Here is a 23,276-nt window from a genome sequence, read left to right on the forward strand (position 1 = left end):
CTGAGAATTAAACTGTTTGAGGGTGGCTAAACATGAAACAAAGAATAAATAGTTCTTCGATGGTGATGTATCTGGTCTGGCTATCATAGTTTTGCTTGATAACGGTTTTAGAATCTACACCGAAACGTCGCCCAATTGTAATAAAGAAGTTGCTCATCCATAACAATTTTGTCTTAGTTACCATTCCAACTTCTAAATGCCCCTCAAAGAAGTTAAACGTATGTATTGTTTTGGTCAAATCTAATTTAAGAAAACTTTCAACATTATGGGTAAAATTGTTCTACAAGTCTTTTGTCCGGCAGTTTATTCTCGTTTATTTATAAAACGAAATTGGTTTCGATTTCACTGTGTCAAGCAATCAACTGTTTATCAACCTATGGAGTTTATTTATTACGCTTAGATACTTTCGATGAAGCAAAAACCCTTAATACATGTGCGTGGAGAAAATGAACATATTTAATTATTTATATGAAATGTTTATCGGGATATATTGCATCATTGAAACTATGTCATAGATTCGCGCTGTTGTGACTTATGTGAGATCGGTTACTGCTAATAACGGAAGAATCATGTTAATCACGTGTGTTTTGTTATCTATTTCACCTGTCACAATAGGTTACAGGTCTAATTTCGTTTGAAAACCCCATCGTCTTTCTTTGTCGTACGACAGGTGCGACGATGCGTTACAACCAATGAAAATGCTCCTGGCAAATAACGACAGCTCCTGCTGTCCAATGGTATGCGAGATAAGAAAACAGTTGCCGGTGAAACTCATAGTCGGGATCACAACCGAAGATGGCGGACAGCGAGAACTCGGTAGAAATGGAGGGACTTTTCCAGCCCCCAAACGAGCTTCAGAAAGATGCTCACGTCAAGAGCTTTGATCAGTATAAAGAAATGTACAAGAAGTCTGTGGAAGAGCCAGAAGAATTTTGGAAGGAGATTGCAAAAGAATTTTATTGGAAGTCGCCCCCCACTGGCCGATTTCTTGACTACAACTTCGACTACACACAAGGACCGATATCCATCAAATGGATGGAAGGAGCGAAAACTAACATCTGCTACAACATGCTTGACAGAAACATTGAGCGTGGTTTGGGAGACAAGATTGCATTTTACTGGTAAGACTGTCATACAGGTTTTTGGGTTCAGATGTAGCAAACTAGAGTGTCAAATAAGCCAAGTGTCAGGCCATGAAGTACATCCAAAGTTGTGACGTCACTTTGCCTTTGACGTAATCTGGTGAATATTGACGTATCTTCTATCGATGACTGAAATATTTAATGTTTTTTTCAAATGTTTGTTGAAGTGTCATGCGTGAATAAAACACGCATGACACTTCAACAAACATTTGAAATAACAGTAAATATTTCAGTGATTGCTGTGGACTGTGCAACTGAATACCAAGGTTTACAAATTTACTTTATGTTTATGTTCTACCAAAGGCGTATAGTATAGGTCTATATACGTCTTTGGTTCTAGCCTACTAAAGTACCAGGAGCATATTGCACTCATCCTGTTCACTGGCTTAACAATAATAGTATCATTATTTTGTGTGTTAACCAGATATGGCTGAAATATATTTTGCTGTAGTTACTATTTCCATGGATGCAGTAAAAATGACATATTAAATGGCCAGAATCATCAGTATTTAGTAATAGACATCTATTTCTTATTGACCCATGTCAATTAATAATATGTATGTTTGTGTACATCTACAAATTCTTGTGCCCGAATAGTGATGACATTGGAAAACATCCCTTTAAAATTTGATAATCTACTAAGAGACTAAGGGGCAAACAGGCTTTTTCAAATTTGCGTCCAACCCGTGAAGATTCCGGGGTAGAATAGGTCTTCAGCAACCCATGCTTGCCGTAAAAGGCGACTAACGGGATCGGGTGGTCAGGCTCGCTGATTTGGTTGATGCATGTAATCGATCCCAATTGCGTGGATCGATGTTCATGATGTAAATCACTGGATTGTCTGGTCCAGACTCGATTATTGTTTAGATAACATTTCAAAATTGCTGCCGGTTGTCATGTTACCGAGATGATCCAATTTAGAAAAATTAAACATACACAGAGAAGGGGTGAAATTTTGACCAGCCAGGCGGGCAATCTACTTTATGCATCAGCAAGCCTTTTGTAACTTTAACTGGCCATGGGCCAACAGGCCAGCAGTTGTGTCAACCCCTGTTGACAGAACTTGTCTCCTGGCATCATTTTGAGTAGTTTCTGATGTTATGTGATGTATATGGACTGTTAATTGCCATGCTTATCAGACAGAAAATGTTTTGGACTGTAGCTTCCAATGAGTGGCGAAGCTTACAGACAACTGCCATGACTGCTGTCTCACACAATGTGGTATCTTTTCACCATATTTGCCAAACTCAGCGTTCCCATTTACCGGTAATTACCAGTTTTAAAATTAGGCTTGGATTGGTAATTCATGTGACTGCCAGTCCCTGTTGACCGGCAAATAAAGTATCAAATACATCTTTGTTGTTGAACAAAACATTGGCGATATTCGTATAAGTATATTTTTTTAACGAAGTCAGCTTGTCTCTTACAATAAGGGTTTCCCCTTGTCTACTTTTAGTTCAAGGCTGTAACATTTCGCTTTGATTCAAGGATAAATATATTTGTAGCAACTTAGTCTCGAAAACACATGTTTTTAAAAAAAGAGAGACAATTGTAACTGTACTTTGTGTGAATGTCTGAATGACATGTAGATCTAACTACTGGTAAGTTTCTTCAGTGATGACATCATTGCAGTGAACATGATGTTGACAGAATTAAAATCATGTAATTTTCATTATTATTTTTTTATTTGTTGAAAGTTGGGACTGACATAAATTTGTGGTGACTGGTCATTTTTAGTGGACTGGGATTGGCAGTTTCAAAAGCCAGCAGGAACTCTGCAAACAAAAGTTAAGCCATCATCTCATTGGTAGCCAAGGAACTCCATGCAGTGAATCATCTAACGAAGTCCATTTGTACTGCGAGTTCATCAAAGGTTCACAATCATTGTGTTCAGTAGGGAGTACAGCTGTATTGGGCTGTCATAAGCCCATCATATGGTCAGTGATATCCCTGGATGTGATAACAGCTTGTGACATCTGTGGTATTATCCAACCAACAATTATGGGTGTTTTGAAGACAAGTCGTGTTAAGATGTTTAAAGATAACATAGGTTAGATGAGGGTGACATGTTTTGTACCTCTGTTTTGTCCTGACTGTTATCACTACCGGATGTGTCTGTCACAGTGACTCGAAATGGAAACTCGCTGAATTTTTTAAAGCATGTCATCAGCATGATCAGGTCATGGTTCATAATTCCATATTAGATTTTGTACCTATGGCACTGTTTAACATGGTTTAAATAATGACCAGTGCTTATAGCAGGAATTTATCCTGGATTCCAAACTAAGTGCCCCTGGCAAGCAAATTGGGTTAAAATTGTGATATTGTTCCAAATTTGTTTATTTTGATGTTCTTATTTTCATAAATTCTGAGGAATTTGGAAATCTTGAATTCAAATTAGTAATATTGGCTAACATTTGCTGCAGATTTGGGCCAACTATTGACCTCTTAGCTAGGGGTGACTATTGGTCTTGAAATCACTATTGCGATAACTATTGATATTGAAAGAAACTATTGCGGTAACTATTGATGCTGCAAGCAACTACATGTATTGCGATAAATATTGATAGTTTTCAATGTGTCATTTAAAAGGGATTTTAGAGTTGAATTAAACATTGGAACTGAAGTTTCCTTTGAATGTGATAACCATAACAACAAATTAAAAGTAAAGTTTGGGATATGACAGATTTGTTTTCCCGTTACCCTAATAATTTAAGAACCCTGTGTAAATTACCATGATTACTACCACTCAAAAACAAATTTGAACAGCATTGCATGTATTTTATTGATATGGTACATACAATCGAAACTATCGAAATTCCTAACTGAAATCGATACTATTGATCAGAAACTGATTTAAGAATCGATTTATTGACTTTAGGTGCTTATCAATAGCAATATATCGATATTTTGATTGATCGTGACACCCCTACTCTTAGCAGGTCTAAGTAAATCTCTGTCCAGGTACTATTAGAATTCATATTTGTTGCCTACTTTGTGACAAGGTTTATAATATGAACCAGTGACAAATGCGTTTGGCACAAGTAAAATGGACAAACAAGTGGAAAATGAGGGAAAGAAATGTGTATTTATTACAATGCACGTGTGCAACAGATGTTTAGATGTGCAATTTAAGAATACTTTTTATCCATCTTCCAATTCAGTGAAATTCATTTTATCATGAGTGATATAGTAAGCATGATAAGGAGTTGTAATTAACATTGATTAAGAATGTTTGTCATGTTCATAGTACAGATAGCTTTCATAAAACAACATTCATCGCCGGGATTATGTAACATACATTATGACAGAGTATTGACAAAATATTTATAGTCTGACCTTCAGGCATCAGGAACTTATTTCAACTTTGCGATTACAATTTTAATCCTCCATTCGCATGATCAGCACATGATGCAAGAAATTTCAAACCCTGGGATATTTGTTATCGTGGTAATTGCTTGTTCATTTTAAGTATTGTGAGTGCAAAAATAATCACTTGTTAATAGACATTATTTGCTGGTTCCAGGTTTGTTAGCAATTGTGCATGAGGCTCAATTTCAAACACTCATCCTAAAATTGTTGGTGTGCACGCCAAATATAGATCTTCTGGAGTGATTAATGATTATCATGATTATGTAGTTCATACTGTATAGCACCTCTGATGACCTTGACCACACTACAATACACCAGGTATTCAATGCCCCAGGCCTGTGTTGGTATATTGTCAGTTTGTTGACAGTGCTCTTTGACATTAAACAGTACACAACATAGGTCTGTAATGTACACATCTATCATGCTGGTTTCTGTGTGACCTGCATGAAGTGTTTACAGGGAAAGGTTGATATATAGTATATACTTATGCACTTACTATGGTACTATTCAGCTGTCTTAACCAAGGTAACTGGAGTAATTTATTTAGTCAACTTGTTTGGTAACTATCATCTTCAAAGGCAAGGGAGTTAACTGACTTTAAAAGTCCAGTTTCCACCCTTGCCGAACTAGGCTGAAATTCCTAGGCTCGATCATAGTGCCACCAGTGGTTGTTATGAGTTATGTCCCTGCTATGTCCCTCCTATGGACCAATCAGATTCCACCTCTCGTATCACTTGCATTTGTTTCAAACAAAATGGCAGTCAAGTTTTCTGATCGATAATCAAGATCTATATTGTGATGAAACAGGTCTTACATTGCGAAGTGCATCAATTCACGTGAGCACCTTGGTTAAATCATGAAAATATTTGGAAAATATCTGTTGACGAGTTGGCGGTGCACATGGTTTGCAAATCCTGCAATCGATCGAAATCTGCGTGACAGTTTACGAGGCGGGTTTCGATTTCATTGCATGCATGTTTTGATTGAACTATGCATAGACTCGTTAGTCCAGCCAAAATCTAATTCCTTAATACCACCCTAGATCGGCAAGGGTTGAAACTGGACTTTTATAGTCAGTTAGCTCTCGGGAAGATGTTTTTTTCTGGGCCATGGCTATTTATGCTAGGCTATTAGCTCAAAGCATTGACTGTAGAAGCTGCTTTGTTGGAATTGTTGCAAGAGCTGATGTTTCAGCAAATTTCCATAGTTAAGCTGAATGCTCTCACTGCCTCGTCAGCGTGGTTCTACCTTTCACCACAGGACATAAGGGGGATAGGTCTATGCTTGAAGTACTTAGTTGTGTGGTGTGGAAGAAATTGGCCACTCACTTGCAGCAATCTGTCCTTTGTCAAATCTGTTTCAAGTAGCATTGTTGTATTGTTGGAGCAGTAGTTTCTTATTTTCTTAAATAGTTTACTGTTGTGACTTGTCATTTGGCTGCTGCTTACATGGCTTCTGAAGATTTCAACAATAACATTGCTCATAAATTAAGGGTTATCAGGGGTGTAACCAGGGAAAATGAATTGTAAGCTCTTAAATGCTGTAATAGTTTGACATGGCCAAGCTGTATTGTGTTGCCTAGAAAGGATTATTAGTTTAAAAGGACCGTTGTTATAATTTCCAAATAGTAGATCAAACACTAGTACCAGATGTATCACATAGGTAAACTGAACCATTATGCTAATAGTTCGCAAAGCAAGGAAAGCGCAAACATTTCCAAATAATAATTGCCAAAATAATGACCTCATGACACACACATACTTTCGAACACTGGAATTGTGGCAAGGAGCTGAAGGAGGAACCAAACACAAACACGTTCTAACCCAGTGCCGTAGCCAGCCGGAGGGGGCAGGGGGTGCAGTTGCGCACCCCTGGATTTTTTTGTAGAAAACAGTTTTATTTGAATCATGAAAATACAAGTTGGGGACAAGTGATACGTGTACAAATATTTGACCCCCCCCTTGTCAAAAAAAGTTAACTTGTAACCACAAGTCTCAAAGAAATTGAACCATGTCACATTGACTTTCCCTAAAAGATTGCAAACCAATCCAAGAAGGTTTTAAAAACAAATATTCCACAGATTAACATAACAAGGAAAAATGATTAAACTCTCTGGATATGTGACTGATATATACCAACTGATATATGATTATTTTGGGGAGATGGTGTGGAGGGATGTTTGTGTTAACATTCAAATTTTTTAATGTAGGTGCTTGCTTTTTTGCTATGCTGTTGTAACAATACACAACTCTATATTTTTTCTTCGGAAATTGTGTCCTGACACCCATTGATTAACTTTCGTCAAATTTTGCCAAAGATGGGAAAAGTAAATAAGAATGATTTGTGGAATTTACCAGAAAGAAATATCATGACATATAGCAAAACCCTTAAAAATGGTAAATTTCTACTAGTCCTTATGATACCTTAACTATTGAGCAGTTTGGCAAGGACAACAGGACTAGTGCCAGTTTCTAACGCGTAGTGTGTACACTCGGAGTAATGTGGGAATTCTGGGTTTAGAGTTTGTCTCCAGCAACATATAAAATCGTAAAAGGCGACTAAATGGATTGGATGAACAGGCACAATGATGTTGTTGATGCATGGCGTCATCATACCCCGATGGCATTGATCGTTGCTCACAATATCAATCTCTGGATGGATTGCGTGGCCAAGACTCTATTATTTACAGGCTTATGTGACATATATATTAAACAACAAACACATACACTCCCTGAGCTCATACTGATCTGTCACTGCTCCCACTACAAAATCTCTGAAAATGGGTCGTAGCTACACAATTGGATATGGATATGGATCTGCTCTTTTCCAAAAGAATCCTCAAGTGCTTGTAACGATTTAGATACAAAATGATTTGAAGCAAATTCTTTACATTACTTTAACAATGATAGCAGTACATTCTTGCAAACATCCATGATAGACTGTGTTAAACACGCTGTGTCAGTCTGACCACACATGCTCAAGACCTTTTTTCACTGCATATGTGAAGAGTTTAGTGGCCACATTGATCCCTTCTCATATCTCACGGGGCCATGACACATTGATCACATGCACGCAAGTCCTGGTATCTATAGCCATGGTGAAGTCTTGGGGAAATCGTGCTTGGACTTTATGCTGTGATGGATAATCACTGTCACCATGTTTTGAAAAATAAATTTATTACACGAACAATTGCCTCGTAACTCAATTCCTGTGTCATAAGTTAGCGTGAATCTATTTCTAAAACAGGTCGTAATGCTCTACGACAAGATATGTAGTTTTCTTTAAATGGGCAACTAAGCGTGTCAAATTTCTCAAGACCTATGCAGGCAGTGAGCAAGGAATGTGACTCTTTTGTCATTGTCCTCAATATCAAAATATTTCATGACAGTCTTAGAATAATACTTAATCGTGATGATCAGACAAAACAGTGATCATATTGGCAGCATCAGTCTAGGGTGACACCAACCAGCAAGATTACCAGTGCCTATTTTAATAAGCTCTCTCTGTGTGGTTGGAGCAATTCACCAGTGAATCGCAATACTTCACTTCCCTATACAATACTGTGGTATTCAGTGATATATAATCCTGATAATAGCAAGTACGCCTTGTGTGGCTTTAGCAACAAACTCTTTGTAGCTCTGTAGCTGTCAATCGTAACCTGTTTTGCTATACGAGTTTGTCAGGGCCATGTTCTCTTTCCACTAGTTGCCCGTCTTGTTTTCAAGTTCAATATAAGAAAACAAAATTTTAAAAACATTTCCAGTTGTCATGTATTTAATGTATTCTGATTTTTATGCCCCCATCATGTGTATCAGCCTGTGCTGGACCAAGTTGACCCAGCACCAGCGATGTGAGGCATAAGTTTATTATATTTACGTAACTTTCCATGAAAGCCCAAACTACTTAACATGCTTCAGAATGGCCAGTAATTATTATTGACACTGCATGCCTGTGTGTAGTTCAGGGATTATAGATAACTTAAGTCTGTCCCCTGCCTTAAAGTTATGTTTGCATAAGATGTTTTCTGGTTCAGTCACATTCAAGCAAACATTGCTACACTGAGATATGCAAAGGCATGCTTGGTTCTTGTTTGCTGACTTATTTCGGTTCTGGCTTTATTTTTTTCAAACATTAATATACTCTGCCACATTAAAATGGTAACAGAAACTTAGGTCGGGTACATGGCATCATGGTATAATACACTATAAATATTCATGGAGAATATTTCTGATGTGTCCTTTTTATATTATAAGGATAACGCTATTTTTCAGGGCATTATCATTTGCAGAAGCCCGAGGGTTTTCCATTAACTGCCCGACGAAGGAGGGCAGTTGAAAAGACCGAGGGCTTCTGCATATGATAATGCCCTGAAAAATAGCGTTATCGTTATTATAGCTAAAATGGATGGAATTTGTTATCAAATAAAAAGAAACAACAACATCGGTTTTGAAACATTTACTGCAATCAACACGAATGTCACTGACCCCATTTTACAAACATGGAAACGTCATAGAACAAACCAGATGACGTCACTATTATACGTGATGTCACTTTCTCTACCTTATGACGTCACCTCACAACGGGCTTGGTAATGGCCCCTCGTCAAGCAATATGAGGGCATTATCAAGTTACAGTGGCCCGCTCATTTCTGATAATGTGTGGGCGGTTTAATGATAATTCTATCCATTTCAGCTATAAATATAGATAGATAGACCTAGTCGTCTAAGAAGCAGTACAGAGTCTAAGAGTACAGTAGAATTGTCTTTTGTCTAGTATGCACAGTTTATGATATGCAGTAAACTATGGCTCTAACGAACCCAAAATGACCACTAATTTCTGTGCGTTATAACCGTAGTACGTTAAAAGCATATTTTAAGCATATATACAGCAAATGTCGGGGACCAAAAAATAAGTTCCTTATATCTGTCAGTTCGTTAATAGCGTGTTTGTTATACACATAGTTTCCTGTATTTACACTAAATTAAATAGAAATTAATGCCAAGAAACAGTTGTGGGCCTGTTCTTATCCTGGGTCGACTGTTTCACACACAACCATTATCAAATGGTCAACATTAAAGCCCTGAGTTTTAGTAGAGGTGCATCATAATATTCTCTTTTAATGGAATTATTCAAATGCCAATTTCCGACCAAGTTGAAGGGTAGGATATATGTGATTAGTGAAGACACTTTTTTGGTTCTGTGAACATCATATAGCGTACATGTATTCAGAAGACCTAGCTAGTGACCTGCTATGTGAACACCATACAGCATACATGTATTCAGAAGACCAAGCTAGTGGCCTGATATGTGAACATCATATAGCGTACATGTATTCAGAAGACCCAGCTAGTGGCCTGATATGTGAACATCATATAGCATACATGCATTCAGAAGACCCAGCTAGTGGCCTGATATGTGAACATCATACAGCATACATGCATTCAGAAGATCCAGCTAGTGGTCTGCCATGTGAACACCATACAGCATACATGTACTCAGAAGACCCAGCTAGTGGCCTGCTATGTGAACACCATACAGCATACATGCATTCAGAAGATCCAGCTAGTGGTCTGATATGTGAACACCATATAGCGTACATGTATTCAGAAGATCCAGCTAGTGGCCTGCTATGTGAACACCATACAGCATACATGCATTCAGAAGATCCAGCTAGTGGTCTGATATGTGAACACCATATAGCGTACATGTATTCAGAAGATCCAGCTAGTGGCCTGCTATGTGAACACCATACAGCATACATGCATTCAGAAGATCCAGCTAGTGGTCTGATATGTGAACACCATATAGCGTACATGTATTCAGAAGATCCAGCTAGTGGCCTGCTATGTGAACATCATACAACATACATGTATTCAGAAGATCCAGCTAGTGGCCTGATATGTGGACAGCATATAGCGTACATGTATTCAGAAGATCCAGCTAGTGGTCTGATATGTGAACACCATATAGCGTACATGTATTCAGAAGATCCAGCTAGTGGCCTGCTATGTGAACATCATACAACATACATGTATTCAGAAGATCCAGCTAGTGGCCTGCTATGTGAACACCATACAGCATACATGCATTCAGAAGATCCAGCTAGTGGTCTGATATGTGAACACCATATAGCGTACATGTATTCAGAAGATCCAGCTAGTGGCCTGCTATGTGAACACCATACAGCATACATGCATTCAGAAGATCCAGCTAGTGGTCTGATATGTGAACACCATATAGCGTACATGTATTCAGAAGATCCAGCTAGTGGCCTGCTATGTGAACATCATACAACATACATGTATTCAGAAGATCCAGCTAGTGGCCTGATATGTGGACAGCATACAGCATACATGCATTCAGAAGATCCAGCTAGTGGCCTGATATGTGGACAGCATACAGCATACATGCATTCAGAAGATCCAGCTAGTGGCCTGATATGTGGACACCATACAACATACATGTATTCAGAAGACCCAGGTAGTGGCCTGATATGTGGACAGCATATAGCATACATGTATTCAGAAGACCCAGCTAGTGGCCTGATATGTGAACACCATACAGCATACATGTATTCAGAAGACCCAGCTAGTGGCCTGCTATGTGAACACCATACAGCATACATGCATTCAGAAGATCCAGCTAGTGGCCTGCTATGTGAACATCATATAGCATACATGCATTCAGAAGATCCAGCTAGTGGCCTGATATGTGAACACCATACAGCATACATGTATTCAGAAGACCCAGCTAGTGGCCTGCTATGTGAACACCATACAGCATACATGCATTCAGAAGACCCAGCTAGTGGTCTGCCATGTGGACAGCATGACTTGCAAGCGTGGACAGGCTATGGGAGCACTTCCTACTCCACAGATAATGTATGACAATGTAGGTCAAACGATGATGTTGGCAACTTTTTGTGAGACATTGTTGCTGAGGTTCTTGTCACATCAACCGTCCTTGTAAAATAGTGTAATCTACCAATCTTGTCCGAAGACAGAAACGAGAAATTGAAAAAGGTTACTTTACAACAAAGATTTGGTGTTTTTGTATTCTCTTCATTCTTATGACAAAGGATACCTGACCCGTGAAGATCCGGGGTAGAATAGTTTTTCAGTAAACCCATGCTTGCCGTAAAAGGCCTCTATGCCTTTCGTAAAAGGCGAATAACGGGACCGGGTGGTCAGGCTCGCTGACTTGGTTGATACATGTCATTGATCCCAATTGCATGGATTGATGCTCATGATGTCAATCACTGGATTGTCTGTGCAGACTTGATTATTTATAGACTGCCGTCATATAGCTATAATATTGCTGAGCCCGGCGTAAAGCAACAAATCAACCAACTTAATCAAGTTTTACGGCACAAGTTTCAAACTGGCAACTACGCTTCGAAACATATTTTGACATATACTAGATTAAAAACTGAACAAAAGAACATTCTGGAATAGCTGATAGATGGTCTAGATTGTTTGAATACAGTCATAAAGCCCATAACTGTCGTTCAGAATACCCTGTGTGTTTTTTCCGAGGTTGCACGATAAAAAATCATAATCCAACTGTCACTTTCATGATCGGATAAGCAATGCTCTTAGGTGAAAGGTCGTTCTGACATGACCTGCAATGGGATTTCCTCAGATCTTTGTTTAGCGGAAGCGAGAACTAAGATCAGATTTGAATGAGATTGTACTCATACGATAACACCTACTGGTATATGTCTGTTGTTATCAGGACCATGATAACATGTTATCACTGCTGCTGCAGTCCTCCACATACGCCTCCATTGATATAGATGTGTTCATAACCACTGTCGAGTGAACTGAAACTGCTGTAGCTGCAGATATTAGGGATATGATTTCTCACCTGGATTCTCAAAATGTGATTGTTACAATTGATCATGCTGTGATTGCTTTAGATTGATATTTTGATTGATATTTAGATCCTGTCTGACCATTCATCCTCGGCTGAGGCAGTGGGGCAGGCAATAGAGGAATGGAGTTCGTCGGTTTTTCCAGATTGACAAATTTTCTCAAAAACTATTTAAGTTAGAGAAATGAAATTTTACACACTGATATTAATAGTCATGATCTGAAATAAATTCGAAAATTGCTGTCTTAAATTCGTTTTTACAGAGTTATCCACCTCCTCCGTGCTTTTGAACCTGGTGCATATTGCGTATAATCGTGGACATGAAATGGAATGAAAGTTTGCATGCTTATATCATGTATATAAGTGATACTTGTCAAGACTGATTTTGAAAATTTGTACCATAAATTATTTATGGCCCTTGCTTTATGCTTTTGAACTTAGTGCCTGGTGTCTGCAATGAGGACAAGTTTTCTCAGAAACTACTGACATTACATGAATGAAACTTTGCATGCGTATCAAAGAGATACATGTCAAGACTGTTAAAAAATTGGTCCCCCTTAATTATTTTTTTTCTAAGTTTCTTCCCTTGCTATATGTTTTTAGATTTTTAACATACACAGTTACGGCCCTTGATCCTTGCTTTACAAAGTGCACAGCGTCTGCAATAGGAACACGTTTTCTCAGAAACTATTGAAGTTAGCTTATCTAAGAGATACGTTACGATGGTTACGATGGACAATGAAAAGGAAAAATATTCAATTCTAAACATAATAATTGATTAGGTCAGTTCATTTTTAGCATGATTTAATTAATTGCACGCATACATATAGGTATTTTTTATATATACATACAGAATTATATAATTGATCAATTTATCATATTGTCATGATACTTTTGAGTCAATATATATCAATAGTTTAATTTCCCTGAAACATTTTCTGGCCGAATAGTGGAAGGATATGAACATGATTAGAACACTTGTCAGAGGGTTATACAAAGAACGTGATCTTGGCTGCAAGTTGTAAGACTTTCATTTTTGTGGAAGCCAATGGGGCTGGCAATTAGGTGCCTACTCTGAGAGAATTGGTTCAAATCCAGAGTTGTGTCCCCTTGGTGTGCCAGAACCATCGGCTCAACATGCTCATGGGTTTCAACAAAGTTATTAACCTTTAACACCTACACACCTTAGGCATTCCCTGCTGACATGCAGTGATATAACTAAATTACTTAACTCACATACACTGCAACCATGTTAACGTCTATATATAGAACTAGAAAGGCTATTATCTTGAACGCAACATTAAACCACATTTCACCTCACCTCTAACCATGTTAGCGACTGTCTTGAGCATTGTTGAGCGCAACATTAAACCGTATTTCACCTCACCTCTAACTATGTTAGCGACTGTCTTGAGCATTGTTGAGCGCAACATTCAACCATATTTCACCTCACCTCTAACTATGTTAGCGACTGTCTTGAGCATTGTTGAGCGCGACATTAAACCACATTTAACTTCACCTCTAACCATGTTAGCGACCAGTCTTGAGCATTGTTGAGCATGACATTCAACCACATTTCACCTCACCTCTAACCATGTTAGCGACCTGTCTTGAGCATTGTTGAGCGTGACATTCAACCACATTTCACTTCACCTCTAACCATGTTAGCGACCTGTCTTGAACATTGTTGAGCGCAACATTAAACCACATTTCACCTCACCTCTAACCATGTTAGCGACCTGTCTTGAACATTGTTAGGAGCAACATTGAACCACATGTCACCTCACCTCACTTCTGTAATTCCAGATGCTTTGTTTTTTCCAGGGAAGGGAATGACCCGACTGACTGTGGCAAAATAACCTACAAGGAGCTACTGCAGAAAGTATGCAAGTTCGCCAACGTTCTCAAGGCTCAGGGTGAGTACATCAGCCATCTGCTGATCTGTGAAAGGTTGTTTCAAAATATACCTGATCGTGCTAAGTAGCACAAATTTTGTAGGGATAGAAACTTGGAAACTCAGCATCCTCTATGTCTAAAGGACTCTCCTGTAAACCTACACGAACCTCTGGATCCGTTCCCGTGGTTTCCGTGATATCAAATTACCCACCCTTGATATTCATGAACATTTTACTGACCAATCAAACATGGAGATAAGGGAAAAGAAAATGGGCAAGGAAGGTAACTTGTATTGCATAAAAACCAAAGCCACCACCAGTTTTATTGGGCATGAAGGCATCCTTTTCATCAAAAAGAATTTTGAGAGATTTCTTTTGCACAGGATCGGGTGGTCATGCTCTGACTTGCTTGATGCACGTCATTGTATCCCAATTGTGTAGATCAAGGCTCATTGTTTGGTCCAGACTCGATTATTTACGTAAGACTGTCATATAGTTGAATATTGCTGAGTGCGATGTTAAACAACAAACAGATGAACGAACAAGCATATAGTTGATATATTGCTGAGTGCAGCCTAAGCAACAAACACTGCATTTAAGTCTTCAATTTTGGTTTGAAAAAGTCTTTAAACTGAAAAATGGTTGTATGCAGGTTTTAGAGCTGTGTTTCAGTTCTTTCATCATACTATTCGTTGTAGGCCTGGCAAAAAAGATCCATAATCGGAAATGGGATGGGAAGAAATATTAACGATTATCGATATGAAAATTGTGTCATCGATAATACAGTGATCGCTCGCTATTGGGCTCTTCGATAAAGCGCTACTTCGGTTATTACGCGCGGTAACGCATGGCTCCCAAAATTTATGTACACTTTTAATACTGAGAGTTTTACACAGACATGATTGTATTGTTGTTCGTTGTTTATTTGCACATAACGCTTCTCATTGCATAATCAACGGTTTATCGCTGAATGGAGTTCTAATAATCTGTTTGAAAACATCCGCGGCAGGTCCCGGAAATACGATTGTTCTACTAGTTAACTTTTCACACTATACATCCTTTGATCTTAGAAGCGCATGCAGGCAATAAAAGAGAACCACAAGTGAAGTTTATATTCTTAATTAGTGGGCAATCCAATTTAAGGCTAAACTGTCACACACATGTAGTTGCTGTCACAACACGGCGGTCATTCATTTCGTAATCGCGCTTTCGTAACATCGCCTGTTTTTTCCCCGTAGTTATAACAAGCAATTTCATTGGATTAAAATTTGTTTCTAATGACGCTTTCTTGCCGAAATCTGCTACAAGTTTCGTGATTGGTCAATTTTGAGCACGTGACCTCAGGCAGCCAATCAAGCTGTGATACAAAGCTCGTGTTTGATAAATTTCAGAAGTTAGCGAAAGATTTTTTGTTAAATCGTGTTATTCTGAACGTTTTAAGCAGGAAATCACGATATATATTAAAAATATGGAACTTTGCGAATGTATCGTGCTAGGTTACGAGCTGTGACAAAGATTTTTTATGCATATATTTTTGCATTAAACGTTGTGTCCGAGCCGAGAATTCAAGGTGACGAAAGCCGAGATGTCATTTGACTTACATTACACGCGATCGCACGAAACGATGGAAATAATAACTTAGATGTAAGTTTGATTACTTTTAGATATATTTTTGTTGATTTTATTTATCACTTTGTATAATATATTTAAAGATTTGCTTAAAATAGTCTTTATTTTGCTCTTTGACATGTTCGATGCGGACCCGTTGTCGAAATGTGTGTCCGAGAATTTTATTTTCAATAACATCGCGGGAAATAGTGAATAATTTTTTAATTTATTGATAAAAAATGATAAATTAGAATGGAATACGTATTTCAGACATTGTGAAATATGACAGATTTAATAAATGAATGATATTACAGGTAGATCTAGGTCCATAAAAATATATACTATTTTGACGTGACGTGACGTGAGATAAACACATAGGCCTATTGATGATTTGAGATTTGCCGAGCGCGCTCCCCCGCCTCGGCCTCGGTTAAACGGCTCATCGTCTATAACGCCCACCAATTATTTGGACCCCATTGGTAGCGCAATAGCGAGCGATCACTGTATCTTACATAAGCTATTGGGATGAAATAAAGTTTAGATTTACCAAAACAGGCTTGTTAATGTCAGCAATGTCAATTGCTGAAGGTGGAAAGTAACTATTTTTGTTACATCTCAAATGTCCACAAATTAATCCATGCATAAATGTGCCACCACTCACCAGTGGAGTAAAATATGTTGATTTCTTGCGGGAATCTTTTTTACGTATTTGCTCAAAGTTTCTTCTCCGATATTTATAGATAATTGATCGGTATGTAGTTAACAATCTCTATGATCTGTATCGATAGCCAGCCCTAATTTGTTGTGTATTGTGGTACTAGTGGTATCGTCAGTATGTATCATGATAAGTATCATATTGCGAGACCTCTGGCCATATTCAGCTCTAACAGTTGCCCAAGTTTTCAGTCACTGTTTTGCCTTGTCTACAGCTGCTGTGGCCTAAAACAACACTCACTCACCGTTTGATACAGAGTGTCGTGATGCACTACTTTTTCTGTTTCCAGGAGTAAAGTTTTCAGTCACTGTTTTGCCTTGTCTACAGCTGCTGTGGCATAAAACAACACTCACTCACCGTTTGATACAGAGTGTCGTGATGCACTACTTTTTCTGTTTCCAGGAGTAAAGTTTTCAGTCACTGTTTTGCCTTGTCTACAGCTGCTGTGGCCTAAAACAACACTCACTCACCGTTTGATACAGAGTGTCATGATGCACTACTTTTTCTGTTTCCAGGAGTAAAGTTTTCAGTCACTGTTTTGCCTTGTCTACAGCTGCTGTGGCCTAAAACAACACTCACTCACCGTTTGATACAGTGTGTCATGATGCACTACTTTTTCTGTTTCCAGGAGTAAAGTTTTCAGTCACTGTTTTGCCTTGTCTACAGCTGCTGTGGCCTAAAACAACACTCACTCACCGTTTGATACAGTGTGTCATGATGCACTACTTTTTCTGTTTCCAGGAGTAAAGAAAGGGGATCGTGTAGCGATCTACATGCCGATGATCATCGAGCTGACTATAGCCATGTTGGCCTGTGCCAGGATAGGAGCCATTCATTCCATAGTGGTAGGATCTCGTTATGCTTGTAATGCTTTCACTCAGCCCAGTGCAAACTGCTCAATGCCTTCCGTTTCTTTTTACTGACGTTGCTTCCATCTGTACGTAACCCATCTGTGTTTGTTGTTTCAGTTCGTTGTGACCCTTGCACTAGTTTTTTCATTTCAATGTCCTTTCATTCTCATCATGCTTACTTGGCTTCCATTATCAGTGCTTTGTAACTTTTTCTCGAACATTGTTAGGTAAACAATCAAATAACTGTGTTTCTGTGAAATAACTGTGAAACAAGCATATCCAGGGATGAGAATCTTCAGCGAATCCGCAAATTTCTGCAAAATTAATGTCCACAAATTTGTTAAAATTTGATGGCTTCCCCCATAAACACCCCCAAATTATAGACGACACTCCATTGCAAAGATGTTTCAGCTGAAAGAAAAATATCCATTCTCATCCCTGCATATCAGGACAACCCTAACAGTAACTCTATATTTCATTGCAATCTGTAGTTTTGGGTAATATCTAGGCGTGTCATGATAAATCGAAATATCGATATATTACTATTGGTAAGCACTTAAAGTCAATAAGTCGATTGTTAAATCAGTTTCCAATCAATAGTATCTATTTCAGTTAGGAATATCGATAGTTTCGATTGTATTTACCATATCAATAAAATGCAATGCTGTTCAAATTTGTTTTTCTTTTGATCATCATGATCAAGAGTGGTAGTAATTTACACATGGTAATGTGGAAGTTTCTTTTTCTTAAATTATTAGGGTAAAGAAAAAACAAATCAGTCATATCTCAAACTTTACTTTTTATTTGTGGTTATGGTTATCACTTCAACTCGAAAATCCATCTGAAATGATACACTGAAAACTATTGATATTCATCGCAATAGTTTCTTGCAATATCCATGGTTATCATGGTTATCGCAATAGTGATTTCCAGACCAATAGTCACCCCTACCCATGTCACCTGGAACACAGTTGTTTTTTTGCTGAATTGCTGCTGTTTTTGTCTTAAAGACTAATCATTCATCGTTTGCAAATTTTCATAGTTTTTAAAGAGAGATTAGTTGGTTATCATGGTTAATACAGAGATCTTGAGCTTTTGGTAATTTCGGTATTTTACCCTTGGGTTTGGTTTTAATTTGGTATCCACAATTGTCAGTGGGTACTCAATTATTTTTGCCCAGCTTATCTAGAGCTCTATTAGTACAAATCTTGTCTAAATTTGGAAATGGGATTAGATCTGAAAGCAAAATTATAAAACACAACTTCACTCATGGTTTGGAACATAATATCTGTTCACATATTTGTCTGTTAGATCAGAAAGCACACACAGGCCTTTCAGGGAAGATATGGTTTATGGTTGTAGTTTTTCCAAAGTGCCACAGGGCACTCGTAAAGAACAGGGTTAGAAATTGGCACTAGTCCTGTAGTCCTTGCCAAACTGCCTAATGGTAAAGGTATCATAAGGACGAGTAGATATTTGCCATTTTTAAAGGGTTTTGCTATATCTTATCATTATCATGATTATAAAACTGTTAATTTCTAACGCTGTAAAGAAGTTTAGGTGTGCCCTTTAGAAAATGACTTTTGATCACTATTGATTCGTCTTCGAACTTGGTGAATGTCAGGCCATCATAAGCATGATAAGCAGCTCTAATTTAGAAAGAGAGCTCTTTTTCATCAAGATTTGCAATTACCCTCTATCATTTCTGAATCTCCATATTGAGTTTGTGACTCATACCATGCATCAGGTGTTTTCATACATGTGTCATTTTTATTGTGTCACATTAATTTCTTTCAAAAGTACATTTATCACTGGCTTTTAAAATAAACATTTTTACAAGGCAATGTTTATAAAGGAAGTTTGGTGTGCCCTTCGAGAACAGAGGAGTAGTTTCAACCCTGCCATTTCACAGTCCTTAATTTCTATGTGTAAGACTTATTTTCAGACCCGTGAAGATTCGGGGTAGAATAGGTCTTCAGCAAACCATGCTTGCCGTAAAAGGCGACTATGCTAGTTGTAAAAGGCGACTAACGGGATTTGGTGGTCAGGCTCACTGACTTGGTTGATGTATGTCATTGATCCCAAATACATGGATTGATGCTCATGATATTAATCACTGGATAGTCTGGTCCAGACTTGATTATTTACAGACCGCCGTCATTAGCTTGAATATTGCTGTGTGCGGTGTTAAACAACAAACAATCAAACAAACAAACTTATTTTCTTATTTTTGAGTAGACATGATTTGAGTGTCAAGGAAAAGGTACCATTGTTTATCAGTTTTCCTATCTGTGTTTGCTGACGGGTGAAGATATGTTGAAAATTGTTTGTCAATCAAGACAACATTTGTTCTTCCAGTAAGTCACTCAATAAGCAAAAGTAACGGAATACAGATTTTTTTCTAGGTTCTTAATTAATGATGAAATAACTTACTGTTAAATTCTATCAAAGAAACATTTGACAAATGCTTGTATTTATCAAACAGGAAGTGACAAACTTAGATTATTTATGTAAATAGTTTCATTAATATATATCCTTGTGAAGGCTACAATATATATGTACGTAACAGCATGTGCCTCGTCATGTGATCCCAGTTCTCAGTCGTTATTGATTTGCCAGATGTCGCTCAGCTGTAAATTGTAATAAGGGCAATAAATCTGTCTATCCGCTAAACTGGCCGAAGATTGAACTCCGAATACAGAAAATACTACATGTATTATTTGACCTTTATCAGGCTTCAGCATACTCTTTCATCTGATCAAAGGGACAGATTACTTTTGAAAATAAGCATGATAAATATACTACTTTTGTAGTAAATTTGCAATTATCATGATTATAACTGACCCTTCGTGTCATTTTTGGTGAAATAAACAAATTATATTGTTATATCAATAGTAATATAAGGCACGGGAAGATCCTGTGATCATAGTGGTATTTATGGATATGAATCTCAATGTTTTATATCCGCATAAGTCCCTGATTTCCCCTTAAAATTCCTAAAACTCACATTTCAGATTTGTCAAAACAATCCAACTTTTCACATGTTTAACTGTCCATGTTAAAACCATGTTTAACTTTCCATGTATACTGTGTACCAAACCATGGGGAAGTATGTGTGTATTTCATTGTGAAATGTTTCATTATCATAGTAATATTAACATACTTGAAATATCTGCTACTCAACTTTTGATTGGGCTATCAAGTGGTTGATTGCTTATCGTATGATTTCTATATATCAATTTAGAATAAACAAAAATAGAGATTACAATATATTGACATTTGTTGTCAGAAAGGTCCCAGCAACCTGTGTTGGTTGTATGAGTAGACTTAGAGGATCAGGTGGTTGCTGGCATGTCATTTTACCCTGACAGCATCCTGCTTATCACTAGATTGTCTTGGCTAGTCTCAATAATTTACAGGCCACCCTCGATTGTGGTGGGACGATACACCGATGCATCGGTGAATTGCGATATTTTACTTCCTGATAAAAATGTATCGATCACAGTTGCACACTAAGTTAAAAAATATTGATTTATACCTTAAATGTTTACTTTAATGGTTGTTACACCAAACACTAATCATGCTAATTAGTAGTGAAAAAGTAGATATTTTCATCCATTGCACCATACTTGACACTGCCAACTGTAAATCATCAGTGTGCAAGGTGTTTGACCATCCTGTCTATGAAAAATATGGGTTACGCACTACAGATACGAGCACATACAAGTATCGTGATACATATCAGATCATGAGCAAGGTATTGTGATACGTATTGGATCGCACAGTTGGTGTATCGTTCCAGTCCTAACCGTCTTACAGTGGATTATAAATTAGCCACATTAAACAAAGAAAACAAAAAGGAAAGTCAGGAGAGTTTGAAAACCATGTAAATATTCCAGTGAAAAGTTGAGTTGTGTAAGTTGTTAGGTTTCTCATCTTTCAGCATTAGAAATTGGCAGTAGTCCTGTAGTCCTTGCCAAACTGCCCAATAGTTAAGGTATCATAAGGACTAGTAGAAATTTGCTATTTTTAAGGGTTTTGCTATATGTTATCATTATAAGGACTAGTGGACTAAAAATGTTAGTTTCTACTGCTGTCTTTAGTGCTAAATTGCATCACTAAACCGCCAATAGTTAAGGTATCATAAGCGACTAGTAGAAATTTGCTATTTTTAAGGGTTTTGCTATATGTTATCATTATAAGGACTAGTGGACTAAAAATGTTAGTTTCTACTGCTGTCTTTAGTGCTAAATTGCATCACTAAACTGCCCAATAGTTAAGGTATCATAAGCGACTAGTAGAAATTTGCTATTTTTAAGGGTTTTGCTATATGTTATCATTATAAGGACTAGTGGACTAAAAATGTTAGTTTCTACTGCTGTCTTTAGTGCTAAATTGCATCACTAAACTGCCCAATAGTTAAGGTATCATAAGCGACTAGTAGAAATTTGCTATTTTTAAGGGTTTTGCTATATGTTATCATTATAAGGACTAGTGGACTAAAAATGTTAGTTTCTACTGCTGTCTTTAGTGCTAAATTGCATCACTAAACTGCCCAATAGTTAAGGTATCATAAGCGACTAGTAGAAATTTGCTATTTTTAAGGGTTTTGCTATATGTTATCATTATAAGGACTAGTGGACTAAAAATGTTAGTTTCTACTGCTGTCTTTAGTGCTAAATTGCATCACTAAACTGCCCAATAGTTAAGGTATCATAAGCGACTAGTAGAAATTTGCTATTTTTAAGGGTTTTGCTATATGTTATCATTATAAGGACTAGTGGACTAAAAATGTTAGTTTCTACTGCTGTCTTTAGTGCTAAATTGCATCACTCATGCTTTAATCTGTTGTTCCTTGTTCTCTGTCTACTAACCAGCACACTCTCCTTTTGTCTTGCTTAGTTTGCAGGATACTCTGACCTTGCCGTCACACAGCGCCTCTACAGCTCCAACGCTAATATTATCGTCCTTGCAGGTTTGACTTTCATGGACAAATATACCACAGCATCTTGGATGCTGTTTTCAGGAAAATATTATCCATTGCTTAATATGTAACTTAGAGTTTATAATCATGACAATCAGATTATTATTTATGAATGGTCACCATGACAACACAATGTTACAGCAGGATTTGTAAGTAATTCCCCTTGGGCAATGGGTAGGAAAGTGGCTCCGTGGTCATGTCAGCTTGCTATAAACGGTGTCCAGGTTTGGTTCCCTGCATGGCTGCAATTTGTAGTCCCCAGTTTCTAGTCTACTAGAACATGCTGAAACTGTTTTCTCTCTTAGTTGCACACTGCTTGGGTAGTCAGGCTAGGTGAATTGGTGTGTCCTAATACCCTGACATTGTGAATTATTGCTCATATCCAGGGGTGAGAATCTTCTGCAGATCAGCAATTTTCAGTGACCACAAATTTGTATAGGTAACCTTGTTTTTCACTGATAAAAGGGACAATAAAGAGGAAGGGGCTTTAGGCTTATTTTTTTTATTATTGCATTGAATCCAATCTCAAAATATGATTTTAAGATACCACTCAATTCTGAAAAACATGAAAGTGAAGAAATTCCCCATTTTGAACCGAGAAAACCTAATTTACAATTTCCTTGTCAGGGGGCACATGGTTTAGAATTCTAGATACATCCCAGGAGTAACCCTGATGCAGGAATCCTGTATATTTCATTCAGTCTGACTGGCAAATGACACAGACAATTACCACCTGTTCAGAAAAATAAGAAGAATTTATTTGTATTGTCAGTCCACTTTCCGTATAGGATAACCTGGCTGTATAAAATAGATTGTAATGTATTGTGTCATTGGACA

At 37.6% G+C, this 23,276-nt stretch overlaps 1 protein-coding gene across 2 annotated transcripts in view; it reads left to right on the forward strand.

Annotated features, from left to right (window-relative positions):
* Nucleotides 1–774: 774 nt before the first annotated feature.
* Nucleotides 775–23,276, forward strand: part of LOC124140737 (acetyl-coenzyme A synthetase, cytoplasmic-like) — a 46,946-nt gene continuing 24,444 nt past the window's right edge. Inside the window, exons 1-4 of one of the 2 annotated variants that reach the window (XM_046508461.2) lie at nucleotides 775–1,121; nucleotides 14,211–14,302; nucleotides 17,346–17,449; nucleotides 22,358–22,430. In XM_046508461.2, the coding sequence (XP_046364417.1) occupies nucleotides 796–1,121; nucleotides 14,211–14,302; nucleotides 17,346–17,449; nucleotides 22,358–22,430 (595 nt within the window). In that variant the 5' untranslated portion in view covers nucleotides 775–795. The remainder of the gene's footprint in view (nucleotides 1,122–14,210; nucleotides 14,303–17,345; nucleotides 17,450–22,357; nucleotides 22,431–23,276) is intronic. The other variant, XM_046508454.2, reaches the window with a different exon arrangement.

This window comes from Haliotis rufescens, unplaced genomic scaffold, assembly GCF_023055435.1.
Source record: "Haliotis rufescens isolate VD_foot unplaced genomic scaffold, xgHalRufe1.0.p SCAF_2, whole genome shotgun sequence".
NCBI classification, from domain to species: Eukaryota; Metazoa; Mollusca; class Gastropoda; order Lepetellida; family Haliotidae; genus Haliotis; species Haliotis rufescens.